The sequence below is a fragment of the Aethalodelphis obliquidens genome, unplaced genomic scaffold (assembly GCF_003676395.1).
Source record: "Aethalodelphis obliquidens isolate GAN/ISIS:26980383/991018 unplaced genomic scaffold, ASM367639v1 scaffold3, whole genome shotgun sequence".
NCBI classification, from domain to species: domain Eukaryota; kingdom Metazoa; phylum Chordata; class Mammalia; order Artiodactyla; family Delphinidae; genus Aethalodelphis; species Aethalodelphis obliquidens.
In genome coordinates, this window is record NW_020837947.1 from 74,329,259 (window position 1) to 74,347,705 (window position 18,447).

Below are 18,447 nucleotides of genomic sequence, written 5' to 3' on the forward strand. Positions count from 1 at the left end.
AGCTATTTCAGTGCAGTTTCTGGTATTACTCATCTTAATTTTTTACTAACAGATGATTACTATCTTCTCCCGATTATTGCGCATAGAGACGATTGTATTTAATTATGGTATTGTTTAGGTGGGTTAATCTTTAACTTGAAGTAAAATATATTGACAGGGTAAAATGAAAGGTTTGGAACAGTGCAAGTCGAAAACATGGTCAAGCAAGAAACGGAATTACCGTAATTCATGGTCAGAAGATTGATTAGAACGCCTTTGCCTTCAAGAATTAGATTCTCTGCAGAATGAAGGTGCTAGAGAAATTAACAAAGGCGAGAACACCGGAGTATGGTGTTAAACCATCATGATAATCAGAAGGCTCAGAAAGGCTTGAAACTTCATCGCAGAGAGGATTTTCTTTTTACCTTCCCTGCCTCCCGCAATTAATGCCATTTAATATACACTGTCAATTATATTTGAAGGGAAAATATGCCTTAAAGCAGCTCTCGATAGGTTACTGACATGCCCCACAAATGTCATTCCACCTCAAACCCCTTCCAAAACCCAACAATCACTTTTAAGCCTAATTCGGGGCACTTTCGTGCTTCACTAAAGCCAGGTCTTCGAGGCAGGCGCATCAGTACACTTATTCCACATCCTCCTGAAAATCAGCAATTTCAGTGCTAAGACAGAGAAGCGACTAGCTATTTGTTTCTAATTTAAAACCAAGCGATTTCCAAAAACGATTCGAGACAATTTTCAATGTTTTCAACTACGCAGTTGCTCATTTCTACAATTCACGTCAAGTAACCCCTCTCCTCTCCGCCCGCGCCTTTCACCTCCCACCACCCAGGGGCCTAGATCCTCTGCGGCCGCCCCTGGCTTCGCTCAGCTTAAAGGGCCGGGCGCGCTTCTACGAGCTTCGGTGCGCACGACTTCGCCACTCTCCGTAGCCTCTACAGCCAGAGCGGTCAACCAATGGCCGCCTAGTCTCGTACTCATCGTCCCGCCTTCCGGTTCCACTGAAGCCAATAGAAAGAGCCCTCTAACAACAGAAGCCAATGGGAGGTCGGGGGCGGGCTTATCATTGGCTGCGGGCGTCCCGCAGTGCAGTCTGGGCCCCCCGCTCCGTTACCCTGGAGCCGAGGTCGCCGCGCCGTTGCAACCCAGGAGCTGACGTCCCTGCCCCTACCTTAGCCCCGTGTTCAAACTTTCCGCACCCCAGCCCCCTGAGCGCCCGCCCCGCAGCCGAGTCTGGCACCCCCTCTTTGGCGGCCAGACGCCGAGGCCCCGCGGACAGAAGGTAAGGAGGCGGGCGCCGAGTCCGCGTTGAGGAGGGGCGGGAGCGGTTTGGAGGTGGGCTTTGGGGTGGGCGTGGGGATAGGGGGGACTTGAGGGTGCGAGTTGAGGCCGGGCTGTGCGGGACCCGCCAAGCAGGTTGGGGGCGTGCGAGTGGAGTTGTTAAAGGATTAGGGATGGAGGAGGACTGGGGGACGCGGGGAGAAGGAAAGTCCTCGGAAAACAAATCTGGAGCCCGGCGGCTGGGAGGGGGTTGGGCGGAGGGGAGGTTGACCGAGAGATGGGGGATTGGGAAGTTAGGATGAGAACGAGTTCGGGAGGGGTTGCTTTGGGAGATCAGGCAAAGAAGGAAGGGAGCGCCTTGCAGGAGGATCTAGAGAAGGGGTTCGGAGTTACTAGAAAGCCCTAGGGGCCTAAAGACACTGAAGATGGGAAAGGAGGGACGGGGCAAGAAGGGGAAGGAGGCTGTGAGGCTCTTTGTAGCCCTGGAATTAATAAATGATAGGAAGTTAAGACTGATTAGAGTGGAACGGCTCTTTGGTGCAGGCTGTGAAATTTTTACACATCCTTCAGAGATGGGATGAGAGGAGGGGAGAGTTGGCAAAAAAAAAAAAAAGTGCCTTCTTGGCATCGGTGAATCGGAGTGGGTGCTCAGATACTTGGCGTTTTAAGTCGGCAGGACCACGGGGTAGTGTTTAACAGTAGTGAAGAGCACGGGTCCAGTTCACCTGAGCTTAATCCCCTCTCACTGACTTCCACCTGAGCTTAACCCCCCTCTCACTGACTTCCACCTGAGCTTAAACCCCTCTCATTGACTTTCACCTGAGTTTAAACCTCTCATTCACTTTGTGGCCTCAGACAAACCACAACTATCAATTAGTAACAAATTGGGAATTAAGCAGGAGAGTCATGCTGTCTGATCTCTTTGTCAAGTTTCAATAGGTTTCTCTAACTGGGGCAACAAAAATGAAAGCAGGATATCAGTTAGGAGGCTGTTGTAGAAGTTCAAGTGAGAAAAGATGGTGGCTTGGACCAGGGCAGTTGCAGTGGGGATGGTAAGAAATCATCAAATGTGGAGTATATTTTGGAGATAAAACAGCCTGGTTTTACAGATGGTTTGGTTGTGGGATGTGAGAGTAAGAAGGAATCCGGGATGATCCTTAGATTTGTGAAATGCATAATTTAGTAGATGGAAATGCCATTTAATGTGATCAGAAAAATAGGAAAGAGTGGGTAGGAGTAGAAAGGGGATAGATCATGATTTTGTGCTGGCGTGTAAGGTTGAAATGATGTTTAGATACCTAGCTGGAGTTGTCACATAGGAAGGTGAATATATGAATCCGAAAGGCAGGGTAAATGAAGTCTAGGTGAGATCACCTAAGGAGAGAGCGTAGATAAAAGAAAAGAGGGCCAAATATGTGGTGCCTTGTGTACTCCAACCTTTAGAGGTCAGGAAGAGGAGGCGGATTCAACAAAGAAGACTGGGAAGAGACAGCCAATGAGGTAATGAGAAAACCAGGAAGGCAGGTGGCTATGGAAGTTAAGTAAGAAAAGAGAGTGTTGTAGGCAGGAGGGACTGATCAGTCTCGTCCAATGCTGCTGGGGGGTCAGGGGTGAAGAGGACAGAAAATTGGTTCTTGGATTTCACCAGGCTGAATGTCACTGTCTCTTTTGACAAAAGCTATTTCAGCGGAATGGTCGGGATGAAAACCTGACTAGTGTGGATTCAGAAAAACATTGTTGGAAAGGAAGTAGAGATGACATTCTAGATTATAAATTACTCTTCGAAAACTTTTACTGGAAAATTGGAGTGGAGAAATTGGGTTGTAGATGCAATAGGCCATGGAGTCAAGCAGCAGCTTTACTAGAACCTCTTTGTTGATTGGAATGATCCTGTAGAGAGGGCAGAATTGCAGGAGCACAGTCCTTGAGATGGAGAGGAGTGGGAAGGAAGACAGGTGAAAAGTTTAGCTCTAAAAAGGAGCAGAAATGCTGCTTCAGTTTTAGTAGGGGGAGCACCACACTATGGAATAGATGCACATGGAGGTGGCTTTAAAGATGAGGTAGTTCTCATCGATGGTTGGTATTGAAATATTGAATAGGTCCCTCAACCAAGAGTCAGAAAACTTGTAGTCCATTTCCAGTTTTACTAACTTAAGTCTGTGACCTTAGATAAATTGGGATCTTGGGTAAGTCACTTTGTTTTTCTGGGTCTTAGTTTCCTTAATCTATTCAAAGAAAGGAGTGATTTCCCAGGGTTCCTTCCAGTGCTAAATTGTTATGTAATCTTATTGAACTATAGTAGTTCATTTGTTTTTACTTCGTAAAAACATTATTAGTTATTATTCTAATAGTTGTCTTACCTCATCTTTATCCATTTCTTCCTTTCATATTTTGGTCTAATATTTCATGCATTTTCTTTTTTCTTTAACTTGTTAACTTTTGTTTTCCTGTTTGCTTGTTTGAACAGTTTTTCTGGCAGCCACTGACAGCCAGGCAACGGTGTTCTTACAAGGACTAAGGACTAACTTTATAAAGGAAAATTTTCACAAGTGTCTAAATTTCCATTTTCTAGGAAGGCTTAGATCTTTGGGTTGCTTTATTTTCTAAGGAATGCTTGTTTGTTGTCATGAAGGTTTGTAACATAATATGGGATTAGAAATACCTACCTTATTTCAGCATAGATCCTAAGTAATCAGAAGTTTGGCAAAGGTAACAAAATGTTCTCTAGCATTCCTGGGACTATTCTCCTTTTTTTTAAATTTAATTTTTTATTTTATATTGGAGTATAGTTGATTTACAATGTAGTGTTAGTTTCAGGTGTACAGCAAAGTGATTCAGTCATACATATATCCATTCTTTTTCGGGTTCTTTTCCCACATAGGTTATTACAGAATATTGAGTAGAGTTCCCTGTGCTGTATACTAGGTCCTTGTGGATTATCTGTTTTATATATGGTAGTGTGTATGTGTTAATCCCAAACTCCTAATTTATCCCTCGCCCACACAACGTTTCCCCTTTGGTAACCATAAGTTTATTTTCTATTTTCGAAGCCTATGAGTCTGTTTCTGTTTTGTAAATAAGTTCATTTGTATCATTTTTTTTTTAGAGTCCACATATAAGTGATGTCATATGATACTTGTCTTTCTCTGTCTGACTTATTTCACTTAGTATGATAATCTCTAGGTCCATCCATGTTGCTGCAAATGGCATTATTTCCTTCTTTTTATGGCTGAGTAATATTCCATTGTATATATGTACCACATCTTTTTCATCCATTCCTCTGCTGATGGACATTTAGGTTGCTTCCATGTCCTGGCTGTTATAAATAGTGCTGCAGTGAACATTGGGGTGCCTGTATCTTTTTGAATTATGGTTTTCTCCACATATATGTCCTGGGGGCTGTTCTTGAATTTATCACTTTTAAAGTGTTCTCGTGTAATTAACATGTAATATTTTCAGGGAATATATAAAGGATACATACATAATTTATTGTGATCGTCTCTCTTTTTTTCTAATCGTCTCTCTTTGATGGAAGAGCCAGACGCTGCTCTAAAAGAACTCATAGTGTATTTTTGCTCATTTTAGTTTCCTCATTGTCTAAAATGGCGTCTGTATCATCAGTAATTTTTGTTGACTGAATAAGTGTATGAATTGAATAGTAGTTTCATGAACTTTGGAAAAGTGATTGCTTATATCAAGTTGTCTTGAAAGGTCGAGAATAATTGTTATGAATAATTAACCTAAAGATGACTTATATTTGCTGTTAAAGATATAGATCTGACCATATGTATTTGTCTCTTCTACTTGGAGACAACATTAAAATCATATTAAAGAAAAAAAGAGAATAAACCTATAACATTGTAAGAATGATAGAATACTCTCAGTAGACGAGAGATTACAACACATTTCTGAAACATGAAAGAAATGACGGGTGGAATAGATTAGAACAGAACTATGTCCCAAGATATTCAAGAGGGAACTGCAGCAAAGAAATATTCTGATATATCCAACAGAGTCTCAGAGTATCTTGGGATTTAAAAAGTCAGAAAAGAAAATTGAAAATGGGGAGGAAGAATAATTAAAAAACTATAAATGGAATAGTTGTGCCTCCTTTTCCACCCAAGCTCATGCACAGCGACCGTCAGTGTAATACTCTCTGCCCTTCACCCCTCACTCTCTTTTCCATCAAAAAACATAGAAGTAATTTCTTCTGGAAATAAAAACAAAGATGACACTAAAGAAGAAGTAGAGTTGCCATGGTGGACATTTGTGTTTGGAGGTAATCCCTCCTCATTGCTAACTTTTAGGGAGACCCCAGCATAATGGCTGATTCTTTGCTGTTCATCCTAAAGCAACATGTGCCTGTCAGGAGGCCCCGCTCACATGTACATGGTTTCCGTTCATTCTTTTTCTTCTTTCCTAAATATCAGTGGGTGATTAAAAATTATCTTCAAAGAAATAAAATCAGCAGTGTATAAAAAAACCTAAGATGAACAAACTGAAAAACTGTAACTGTGTGAAACGAAGATAATTTCTGGATCAGAAGAGACCTTAAAACAAACAAAATGTCTATTTAGTGTTCTTGGGAAAGAGAATGTATTGCCGCATTAAAGTAAGAACAATAATTATTTTAAAAAATCAGAACAAGAAAGAGTTCTTGCAAATTAAGATGTTTGCACAAATTAAAAAAAAAAATTCCTGGATGATTTAGAAGATAGAGTGAGTAAATGTCTTTGAAAATAGTCCAAAAAGACAAAGAGAGCAAGTCTGTTATTTAACCAGTAGAAGTTTCAAAAAGAGTAAAGGAAGAGTCAGTTATCAAAAAAGAAACCTAAGAACATTTCTCGTGCTTAAAGACACAAGTTTCCAGATTAAAAGGAAGAGGGAAAGAAAAGGGCAACACAATGAAAACAGAACCACACCTACGTACATCATTGTGACATTTCAATATAGCAAGAGGGAAAATCCTAAAAGTTCCTAGGGAGTTAAAAAAAAAAAAAAGATTACCTATGAAGAATGAGAATCAGATGAACATAACTAGAGTGTGAACTCCATAAGGGCAGGGATCTTTCGTTGTTGTTTTTTCATTACTGTTGCATAGTGAGAGCTCAAGAAAAGTATATGTTGAGTAAAAGAATGACTGTCACATCTCATAAGCAGCTCTGAGGGTTTAGAAGACAGTGGAGCAGTGTCTCCAAAGTTCTGAGAGAGTCACTTAGAATTTGGAACCTATGAAAACTACCAAGTATGAGGCAAAATAAAGACATTCTCAGGCATGCAAAGACTCAGAACTTTTACCTCGGATAACCCTTTCTGAAGAAGCTACTTGAGGATATGGAGCAGTAAAATACAATGAAAACTAATAAAGATGATGACATGGGCCACTAGAAATGGTAGATTAACTCAGAAGTACGGTAAAAGTTATTCCAGAATGACAGTGGTGCAGCGGGTAGAAAGTTATTGGTTTACATTAGAATAGGAAATTACTGGTGTCCAAGAAAAATGTCTTTTAGGAGGAAGAATAATGGATTTCAGGCTATAGATAGAATGACTAAGAAACTGATAGATATCAGTGATGTGATAAGAAGGATGCTTTTTCCTCTCAAGAAAAAAGGACAATTAGGAATTCTAGAGAAAAACCTCTGCGTAACCAACATGTAGTTGCATGCTGCAGCCATTTAAAATGAGGTGTGAGTTAAATCCTCATCTTTCATAGTCTAAAATTGCTAATTCAAGAAATAGTATAAGCACAGTACTATATATAAAATAGATTAGCAACAAGGACCTACTGTATAGCACAGGAAACTATACTCAATTTTTGTAATAACCTGTAAGGGAAAAGAATATGAAAAGGAATATATATATATAGATACACATAAGTGAATCACTGTGCTGTACATCTGAAACTAACACAATATTATAAATCAACTATACTTCAATTAAAAAAAATAGTATAAGCAAAAAGTATAAGCCATTAAAATAGTTGTCCCAGGAAACAGGATTTGGATAACAGGGCAATGGATATTTCCTTTTTTTTTTTTTTAAAATATGTATATGTTTGGGGCAGGGGTTGGGGAGAGAGCTAGTGTTGGTGTATATGAGATGAATGGCAGGTAATGTTTTTGTGGATTCTTACCCTTCGCAAGAAAAAGTTAGGTGGGACCCCTGACTTACATGGGCTAGGTCATAGGAAGCTACTGCTGCTATGTGCATATAAACAGAAATAATCTTCATCCATATCATATAATCAACTTTTAATTATACTGTTAAAACTGAAAGTCTTTGACAAAGAGTATTAATCAGAATTTACTGAGCATCTTGTATGTTTGAATTGTAATATACAGTTATTGATATTTACCAAGTGCTTATTGTGTGATAGTTATTGAATTATCCCATTTAATTGTCACAACAATTCTTTAAGGAAGTTACCATTATTATTTCCACTTTACAGCTGAGAAAATTGAGATTTAGATTTAGATTGAGAAGTTAGGTGGCTTCTCCAGGTTTGCGCAGCTAATAAGTGATAGAGCCACTTAATTGCTTTAATCCATCATCCTTTTTTCCTAGACAGTTTTTTAAATGTGTAAATATTTTCTGTCATGATTGCAAAGTGAAAGATTCAGACTGATTTATATATTTTTTAATATTAGTACTTGTTGCTGATTTCAGATCAGATAGCTAATTGTAACAGAGACTGAGATTGCCAGGCACTAATAATCTACCAGGAAGTAAAACAAAATTCTAAGTTTGTTTGCTTGATTTTGAAAAAATCTTTTTTGTTAAGGAAAATTTGAAACAATATGAAAGCAGAGGTAGAATAGTGAAGCTGCAAGTCTCCACAGTTTTTACATAGTTTTATTAACTCATGGCCAGTCTTATTTAATCTCTACTTTTACCTCCTTCCCCTTGGATTATTTTGAAGCAAACCCCAGACATTATTTAATTTTACCTATAAATATCTCAACATCTACCTCTGAAATATAAGGACTCCTTAAATAAAGTAACCACAATATCATGATCTCACCTAAAGCAATAGCAATTCCTTAATGTCATTAAATATCCAGTCAGTGTTTAAATTATCTTATAATTTTCTTTTATATAATTTGTTTGAATCAAGATTGAAGCAAGGCTCATAGATTGCAATTGTTTGTTTTCCTTAAGACTTTTAAAAAATATAGAAACCCTCTCGCCATCTCTTCTTTTCCTGCTTGCAATTTATGCGTTAAAGAAGCCAGTTTGTCCTATAGGATTTGCCACAGTGTGGATTTTGCTAATTGCTTCCTTGTACCTCTGTCCCCTGTATTTTCTATAAATTGTCATTTCAGTTTAGAAGTTTGACCGGAATCAGATTTTATTTTTCTTGTAGGAGGAGCCGATTACTTCAGAGGTATCCTTGTCCTATCTGGAAGGCACACAGTGTCTGATTATTTCTTTTCTATGGTGTTAGCAGCCATTAGTGAGCACTGTCTACTTTCATTATTTCATTAGTGGCTACAAAGTGGCAGTATTCTAATTCTGTCATTCTGATATTCCCTTTTTAATTTATTAGCTAGAATAATTCTGTAAAGAAACAAACTTTTTGGCCAACCCAATACTTCCCCTTATCTACTGTTTTGTTATTTTAAGATACAGCTCTTAACAGTATAGGTAGGATACATGTTTGATTTTTTTCTCTTTATGTATCAATTTCATATGAATGAGTTGGTTGCCTAGTGTCTTTCAGAGGTAACTAATTAGTTTTTTTAAAATAACATATGACCTCATGAATTTAAACATATTTGATGTGTCTTAATCCTTTGCTGATATAATTCTTATTGACGATGCAATTGTCCCACTGTTGGCTAGTCGGAGCTTCTTGGAGTGCGCTCCCGCGCCCTTCTGATGCTCCATCAGGAGTGCCTCACAGCTTTCTCGCTCTCTAGTATGACCAAATTTCTAGATTTTTAGATTCATCTTGTATGTTTCCTCTCTTAGATGTGGAATAAGACGTTTTACAAGGAGTTCTAGTTTCTTCTAAGGGAAACGGTATTTAGACACTACATTTGAGTGCTGGGAATGTTTGTTGCTATTAATTCGTTTCTTGCTTCTAGGGTTTTTCAGTGGACAGAGCTGGGAAACAGTGTTTTTTTTTTTTTTAATGTAAAATCCATTATAAATTCATACTGATACTCAAAATTCACCTTTTGGGCTCCAGAATTTTAAAACTCGTATTGGCTTATACTTGTTTGTTTTAGAAAATTCTAATACCTAACCGAACCAATGTAATTACTTGTTTGCTTTATCTCACAGTGCACATGTAGTAGCCTGAGAATAACAATGCCAACAATGTGATTACTGAAACTAGTTTTTAGAAAAATTTTGTACCTTTTTGTCAGTAGGATATATCTCACTAGGGATTGTGTTTTAAAGTCATTAGAATTGGTTAATCTGTGTGGTTTTGCCACCAACTGTATATATAGTTACATTTATTTGTTTCATTTTCTTTGGATTCATAGGAAATGCTTTTTAAAAATCTAATTTCTAAAAATTATTATTTCCAAAGTTGAGTCTACAAAAGTTATAAAGAAGTCTAACTCCTATCCCTATCCCTGAACTCTGCTTCCTGCTTTCCTCTACAGCTATACTGTCCAATCAGCTAACCACTAGTGCATGTGGCTTTTAACATTTAAATTAATTAAAATTCAGCATAATTAAAAATTAGTTCTTCATTCACACTTGCCACATTTTAGGTGTTCAGTAGCTACATGTGGCTAGCTATCATACTGAACAGATTTTAGAACATTTCCATTCTTGCTGAATGTTCTGTTGGACAGCCCTGCCCTAGAGAACCCATTGTTTGTTCATTATTTAATTTGTTCTTCTACTTTTTAAAAATATAAAAAGTTGTGTATATAAATTTATAACCCTCCTTCTTCATTCAATGGTAGCGTACTATACATGCTTTTCTCCCTCTTCCTTTTCTTAATCTAGAGATCACTTCAGACTGCAGAGAATATACAGAGGTAATCCGCATTCCTTTAATAGCTTCATAGTACTGTACTTCACTGTGTGGAGGTTTACAGTGTATGCAGCCAGTTCCCTATTGATGGTCATTTTGATTGTTTTAGTCCTTTGCCCCTACAAAAGTGCTACATGAATAGTAGTAGTGCTACCTTGTGCATGTGTCATTTTCATTTATTACTAGTATATACTTTTAACACTAATTTCATCAATGGGCTTTTCATTTCTTGTAAATATTAAGAACAATTATAATTATAAAAGTAATCCAATTCCAGACGTTATTTTGGTATATTATGTATACCTTGGTTTGCAATTTTTTTTCAGTTCCTGAGTTCAGTTAAAAAGAATACTCAGTGTTTTCAGTATTTTTCAATGACTGTGTGTAGTTGAGATCATATTTATACACCAGTTTGAATTTTTCTTTTTACTGTAATAGTATAAGCATCTTCGTTGTTAACACAAACTTTCTGTAAACATTTCTAACAGTTGCATGATAGTAGGCTATATTGATTTTTTCAATACTTTCCTTAATTTTGTTAGTTATTTTGCAGTGGTTAGATTAGGTTGCTTCCTTTTTTGTTTTTTTTTTTAATTGTACTGCATTAAATATTTGTGCATAAACTTTCCCCCTATTTTTAGGGTAATTTTCTTGGTATCCGGCAATGGAATTATCAGATCAAAGGTTAAAAGCATAATTAAAGTTTTAATATATTTTGCCAACTTTTTTCCCAGTATTTTCTTGACAGCCATTCTGGAAGCATTGAGTGTTGAGAAATCTGTGACAATTTGATAGGTTTAAAAATGGTATCTGAGGTTGAATGTTATTATGTGCCTATAGTTTGTATTGCTTGCTGTGGGTCTTAATATGTATTTGCCCATTTATCTTTGGACTCCATATCATGGACTTTTTCTTATGGCATGATATGAGGTATTTATTGTTAAGGGTGGTAACCATTTTTCTGTCGTGCTGCAAACGTTTTTTCATCAAGTGCTTTAATTTGATTAATTTTTTTACATACTTTCAGTTTTACATTTTTATGCAATTTTAGATATTTTTCTTTGGTTTTGTTAGCAGTCTTGTCCTTTACCACCATCCCCCAACACCCCACCCCCCCAAAAAAGAAAGAAATTGGTGATTTGATCATAATTCACCTGTTAAAAATCAGCACTTGTGTTTATTTTAAATCTTAAGATTCAAGGGAGTCAAGTGCAGTTAACATTTATTCAGAAGCAAGTATATGTCAGGTACTTTACATGTTCTCTGTCTAGGCTATGACAGTTTGTCTTTTCTCCAAATACTGTAAACAACTGTGTGAAAATATAGATGAATTAAATTACAGCCTCTTTTAAAAATTATAAGCAGTATATTATTTTGCTTTTAGTATATTTCATTGTAATTAACTGTAGAAATCTATTTCATGAAATATGATGAGTTTCCTTCCCCCTTCCTTAATTGTAGGGGAAAAAGTGTATTTTCTGGTCCCTCCTGTGAATTGTGGACCACAGATACAGAGAGAAAACAAATTGCACATACATGAATATTATCCCCGGGATCTGAAGACTCTAAAAAATGCTCTTCAGGATTGCCATGGATTTTTCTGAAGAAAAGAATCTGTGAAATTATGTGAATAGAGGCCATTTTTCAAAGCCATGGGGGAAAGAGAAAGAAGTCCAGGTACTGGTAAAGAAAGTAAGGCAGGCAGACATTATTACTCTTACTGTTCATCTGATTTTGGAGCTACACCACAGTCTTCTGGCCGGTCATCGCTGGTCCATCCGTCCTCACCGGCAAGTATTAAGGGAAAAAATCCTAAAAAACAAATTTCAGACAGCCAAATGCGTCATCAAGGTAAGCATCCTTTAAAAAAGTCCAGTAGATCTAGAAAATTCATTTTGAATGCTTAAGGAAAACATGTATGAATGAAACTCTTCTATTAATATGTATATGGATATGTGCATGGAAATGGGATGATTTACATTTAGAATAGGATATATTTTTATAAATGTTGCTTATGGTACTGTGTATTATCCTTTGTTATATTCAAAGTCATACGGTATACCAAAGAAAGAACCATAACTGAGGCTTCTCATTTTGTTTTCTCTTGTTCCTAAATAAATGATTATCTTGGAGTTTGTGAGGTACTGTAAAGGCAAAAAAACCACAAAAAGCCCCACAAAACACGTGGACCTTCCTTTATCTTCAATTTCAAAAAGTAGTGAGAAGCATTGATATAAAGTGGCATTTTTATAGATTGAGTAAAATTACTTTCCCTACTTATTACAAAAGTTCAAATTCAGCCTAGAATTGGAATTTGGGGCTTGGGTCCACCAGTCTGTTTTCTATTAAGCTGTGTTATAATGGAAACAACATAAATCATTAGAAATAATTTTTCTTACTAAAATGTTACTAGTCTGGAACTAGTTATTAATATATATTTGACGAGATAATGTTCTAGAAATCTCTTCTTCATCTTAATAAATCCCTGGTCAAGAAAACCCTGATGTGTACTTAGTAACAAAATATGTAAGGAGTATATCATAGAAAAGTAAGCTAAGGTAAATGAGGTTTTATAATATATGTTAATAAATACAGCACAATATAACAGCAGTAGCTTAGAATGGTAAGATTGCAAGGCAGGGAGTGGTAAGTTTGGGAGATGAAAAGGAAAACAGGGGCAAGGCAATGAAACACCTGGAATCTTGTGTTAAGATATTGACTGTTTCTGTACAGGAGAATAGTTAGCTATTGAAAAGTTTTATTCAGGAGTTTGATTAAATTTGCCTTTACAGATTTTTACTTTGAAAAGTAACATTTGCTTTTTTAGAAGAGTGTATGTTCCTTTTGAAAGCAACCCTCTCATGGATCCCTGATCTAGCTTCCCAGGGATGTTGATACTTTGAACAATTTGGGTGCATTTTCTTCTTCTGTTTGTCTGTTTGTCCTGCAAGTACAATGCTGCAGGTTTCTTAGTCTCTTCCTCCAAATCTGTCTCAGTGCAGTTTTCTTGCTTTGATTTTGTGACTGAGAGCATGATCTGATATTAAACTTTTGCTATATAATTAAGAACAAACAGACCTTAGGATTGAACCTTAGAAAATGACTGTTTATTCCCAAGAAATCATTTACATACCTTGGGAATTACTGGCAAGAATACTTTTTCACTTGTTACCCAGAAGCAGTTTAGGAGGCTACCCAATTAAGGAGTCAGAACTTCTTACGCCTTATCTTATTTAAGAAGATAATTGAGAAAAAGCTATGAGAAACAGTTCTAATATCACCCAGAAAAATTTCGGTTATTGTCTTCAGTCTGACTTGTACTGTTTTCTGCTTTGCATTATCTTTTGAATTAAAATCTGTGGTAATTTGTCTACCTTTGATCAAACAACATAACCAAACTGATAACTTTCCTTAAACACTAAGTTAATTCCTTTTGGTTTAAGTCACAATCATCAGTGTAGACTAAATTAAGGAAAGAACAAATGTGATTAAAAAAGCATCTTAAACACTTGAATTTGTGGAATTTCATGTTTGATAACATATTCTTCCTCCTTTTAAATTTCAGCATGCTTTATTTGTGCTCTATCAGAAGTTATTTGTGCTCTATCAGAAGTAAAATTTGTGCTCTATCAGAAGTTATAATAAAATTTAATAATTTATACATCTTTGTGTATTACATATTACATACTTATTCTATTTCTTGTTTTATCAGTAATATAAACACTGAGTTTTTGGTAGATGCATAGTTTATCTTTGTTACATATTTTTTAAATGAGTCATACCGTAATTTTAACACCTGATGGAAGGAAAAAAGCAGTTATTTGCCCACCCTCTTTTTGGTGGTGACTTAACAAGGGGGAGATGAAGAATGATATACACAACAATAAGTCATCTTTGTTCTGACTCCTATTAGCCCTGTATTTCATCTTGATAGTTTTAAAAATGAAAGAGGTAGATGAACGCTAAGAAATATTTTTGAGTTCTGGTTAAGTGTACTTTGTCTGTAGATGTACTAATAGAATATGCTAAAAATCAATGTTCAGATTTTTAGGATGTCAGAAGTTGGTTGTGGAAGCCCTTTCTGTCTGGCTAAATTGTTCAATAAAATATTAGTGGAAAATTTTTATCCTGATTCGTATAATATCTAGGCTTTAACTTTTCAAATTAAGTTTCCATTTGTATGAAGTCTTGTTTGCTGAGCAATATAATTTTATACATAAAAATCAGAGATTTGGAATGATTAACATTCTTCCTTATGTACAGTCATTTTTATGTATAAAGTTTCTGTCACTCCAAGAGCTGAATACATATTCTATAATAGCATATAGATACTAAAACTCTATTAATTCAGTATGTTGGGAAAGAAAGAGAATTGAAATGATGGGTGCTCCAATTTAAAACTGGAGCAATCTCTCCAATGGAAATATAATGCAAGTCACAAATGCAAGCCACATATACAATTTTTTACTGCCACATTTAAAAAGAAAAGCAGGTGGAATTAATTTTAATAATATATTTTATTTAACCCAACATATCCAGAATATTATCATTTCTAAATATAGTTAATATAAAACATAGTGTGTGGAATATTCTGCATTCCTTTTTTTTTTTAAACTAAGTGTTTGAAATCTGGTATGTATTTCATAGTTACGGGGTATCTCAGTTTGGACCACCCACATTTCAAGTTTCTCAGTAGGCACATGTGGCTAGTGACTACTATATTGGATAGCATAGTTTCAGAGTTACAAGTAGGTTTTCCCTCATTTCTTTTTATTACCACTTCCTTTCATATATTCAAGCATTTATAGAGCTGCAATCCCAAATCAGTTACACATTCAAAATAGCCTCTATAAAACTTCCATCTCTTTAATGAAACTTTATAGTGTTAAATTGTAAATATTACTCTTACCCTTGTTTACATAATGAAATCAGGGTATCCATGGCTGGTAAAACGGGTAGGGAAACGTTGGATTTTCTAGTTTTTCTTCATTTTTTTTTCCCTCTGGAATGCATTTCCTTCTTGAAAAAATGCAGTCACCTTGGAGATTAAAGTTCGTTATTCTCAACTGTGGCAGACTTCCAGATGCCTCTTTTAAAGGGCAGGTGCTTTGTATATTGAGGCTTAAGTTTAATGAACTTTTAGTAAAAAGAAAAAAAAAACATTCCAAATTTTTGTGAAATATTGTGATTAATGTGTATTAGTTAACTTTAAAGATTTCACATGCTTGTACTTTTTAGGGTGGAGTTTTTTGTTTATCTTGTTCTTAAATTATGCCAGATGTTTTTGATTCGAACATCACACAAAAGAAAGCCTCTGAGAAAGCATTTAGAATCACACCTGTACTGCTGAAGTGTTTTCTGTTTCCAATCACTGATACCTGGGATTAAGTTTTTGTCGCTGACAGAGAATATTTGTGGAGAACTTTCTGTTTTACATGCAAACTTCAGTTAATCCTCACGACAACAAATGAGTTGTTATCCTTATTCTGTGGGTAGGGAAGATAGACCTGGAAAAGGTTTAAGTTGAATTGCTCAAGGATTTATTAAGTGGTAAATCTGAGTCGCAAATCTTCTTGCTGTCATGTTGTCATCCTCTTTCCCCAAATAAAGATTTCTAACTAATTTAAAAAACCCATACATTTCCACATTTTAAATAATGATCCCAAATATCTTGGGACAAATGACTTGAGTATCACAATATTTTGTCCAGTATTTATTAGGCACCATGCTAGTGCTGACGGTGCCTGTGTTCAAATGCTGGCTGGCTATCTTATCTGTAAAGTTAAAAATGGTAAAATAATTCCCTATAAACTATGGGGATATTATTTTGCTGGATCAGAATATAATTCTTGAACTTTCTTAAAAGATTTCAAACCTTTCTTATAAAACCATTATATTAAGAGCTCTAGGTAAAACCTGATATCTAATTAAATATTGTAAAATCATTTTTTAAGGAAACAAGATAACTAAAGAATGTTGTGGATCCACTTGTGTTAGGATGAGTAAATAATACTACATCTGGTACAGCTTTCACTTTACATTATTACTGTTTCTTTTTTAGTCCCTAGGAAACCAAGCCCTAAGGGTCCACCAAACAGAAGGGGAGTCCCAGCGGGATTTCACTCCCAGGGCCTCAATAGGGAGCCACTTCGGAAAGATACTGATCTTGTTACAAAACGGGTTCTTTCTGCAAGACTGCTAAAAATCAATGAATTGCAGAATGAAGTAACTGAACTCCAGGTCAAGTTAGCTGAGCTGCTAAAAGAAAATAAGGCTTTGAAAAGGCTTCAGTATCGGCAGGAGAAAGCCCTGAATAAGTTTGAAGATACAGAGAATGAAATCTCACAACTTATTGCTCGTCATAACAATGAGATTACAGCACTCAAAGAACGCTTAAGAAAATCTCGAGAGAAAGAACGGGCAACTGAGAAAAGGGTGAAAGATACAGAAGGTGAACTATTTAGGACAAAACTTTCCTTACAGAAACTGAAAAAGATCTCTGAAGCTAGACACCTACCTGAACGAGATGACTTAGCAAAGAAACTCGTTTCAGCAGAGTTAAAATTAGATGACACCGAGAGAAGAATTAAGGTAAAATTTCTACAGTTTCTAATTGTGCTGCTTTGTGTTATTCTTCATTGGGCATTTAATGTGCTCTTTTAAGACTGCTTATTGCAGTTCTGCATTGCTTGGAAATGAAAACTATTTTTTTGGTATTACCTTTCTGAGTAAGAGATTAGGAAAAACTTAAAGATTTTATCTTTAAGAGCAAGATGTAAAAGATTGTGTACATTAATGGGCCACATGTTAATGGATATTTAATTCCATGGATCTTGGCCATTTGGGGGAAATATACTATTTGATTATGTGATTGTTTCTCTGAAATTGAAAATGATACTATAAGAGCTATAGCGTAGAAAACTGACATTTTGGGGCCATTGTGTAAGAAATGCCACATGAATAATACTTTCTGTTTTTATTTCTTTGAACATTTGTGAAAGATATATTTTGGGACAGGGTGTGCCTCTACTCCCCCAAATAAAAACTGATGTGAGAGGTGGGTGGAATGATGTTGAGTTAATGGTCTGAGAATACAGCAGATCTTATAAAAATATTTTTTTCTTATAATTAGAGAGGAAAAGAGTCCTACCCCATGACTGTTATATGGAAAACTTATATTAGATGATACCTGTGAGATATATACACACACCCACACCCACACCCACACACACATACATATATATCTCAAATCAAATATTATATTTTCCGCAAGTGACTAAGATCCACGGAGTTAAACATCCACTGAAACGTGGTGCTGTTTGTGTGTGTGTGTGTGTGTGTGTGTGTGTGTCTGTGTGTATCAAACAGAAGCCCTGAGTCAGGGCTTAGAATTACTTAGAATTGACAAAGTAGTTTAGAAAGCAAAGGTAGGGAAAAAGTATGAGAATAATGCCTGCTGTGAGAGCTCTCTGAGCAAGGGAAAGTCAGAACTATAAATAAACTAGCTTTCTGCAGTGTATTAATTAGATGTTTTTAGTACATGGTATGATAATAGTACTTTGTAGTCTGTATAGTATGCCAGGCTCAATCTACCAATGCCATGCCCAGAGACAGTGGCTTATTAAATGGAGTGTATATCAGTGACCAGAAAAAGTGCCTAGCTTATTCTCCAAAATTAGCAATCATTAACTTCTGTTTCAGTGCACAGAAGATATCTTATTGTATAGGTTCCACCAGTGATCAACTCGAACTTCAGAGCAACATACGAAAACTTTTTTTTAAGGACCACTTTCCTATGTAGTGGGGTGGGGGTAGGGATGGAAGCAACTATTGTCATAAACAAATAGCTGACATTTTAATTATTTTTAAAGGGAAGTATAAAATGTGCCACATAATGGATTTTAAAATTAGGAACCAAGAGCACAGAATGCTAATTAATAAGTATGGTTGAAAACAACCCACACCTCTGTGCGTGTTTATATAAAACTAGAGAGAACACGGAGTTGCAGTACGCATGCACACACACACACACACACACACACACACACACACACACACACACACACACACACACACACACACATACTGCAGTTCTCTCTTATAGCCAGTTAGGAAGGGGGTTGATGGAGTGGTAGAGGAGGGAAGAGAAAGAAGGAAGAGAGGAAAAA

The 18,447-nt window shown here is 36.2% G+C and overlaps 1 protein-coding gene across 2 annotated transcripts in view; it reads left to right on the plus strand.

Moving 5' to 3' along the window:
• The first annotated feature begins 1,113 nt into the window (after positions 1-1,113).
• LCA5 (lebercilin LCA5) overlaps positions 1,114-18,447 on the plus strand; it is a 76,458-nt gene continuing 59,124 nt past the window's right edge. Inside the window, exons 1-4 of one of the 2 annotated variants that reach the window (XM_027091986.1) lie at positions 1,114-1,282; positions 10,252-10,283; positions 11,741-12,130; positions 16,341-16,870. In XM_027091986.1, the coding sequence (XP_026947787.1) occupies positions 11,932-12,130; positions 16,341-16,870 (729 nt within the window). In that variant the 5' untranslated portion in view covers positions 1,114-1,282; positions 10,252-10,283; positions 11,741-11,931. The remainder of the gene's footprint in view (positions 1,283-10,251; positions 10,284-11,740; positions 12,131-16,340; positions 16,871-18,447) is intronic. The other variant, XM_027091979.1, reaches the window with a different exon arrangement.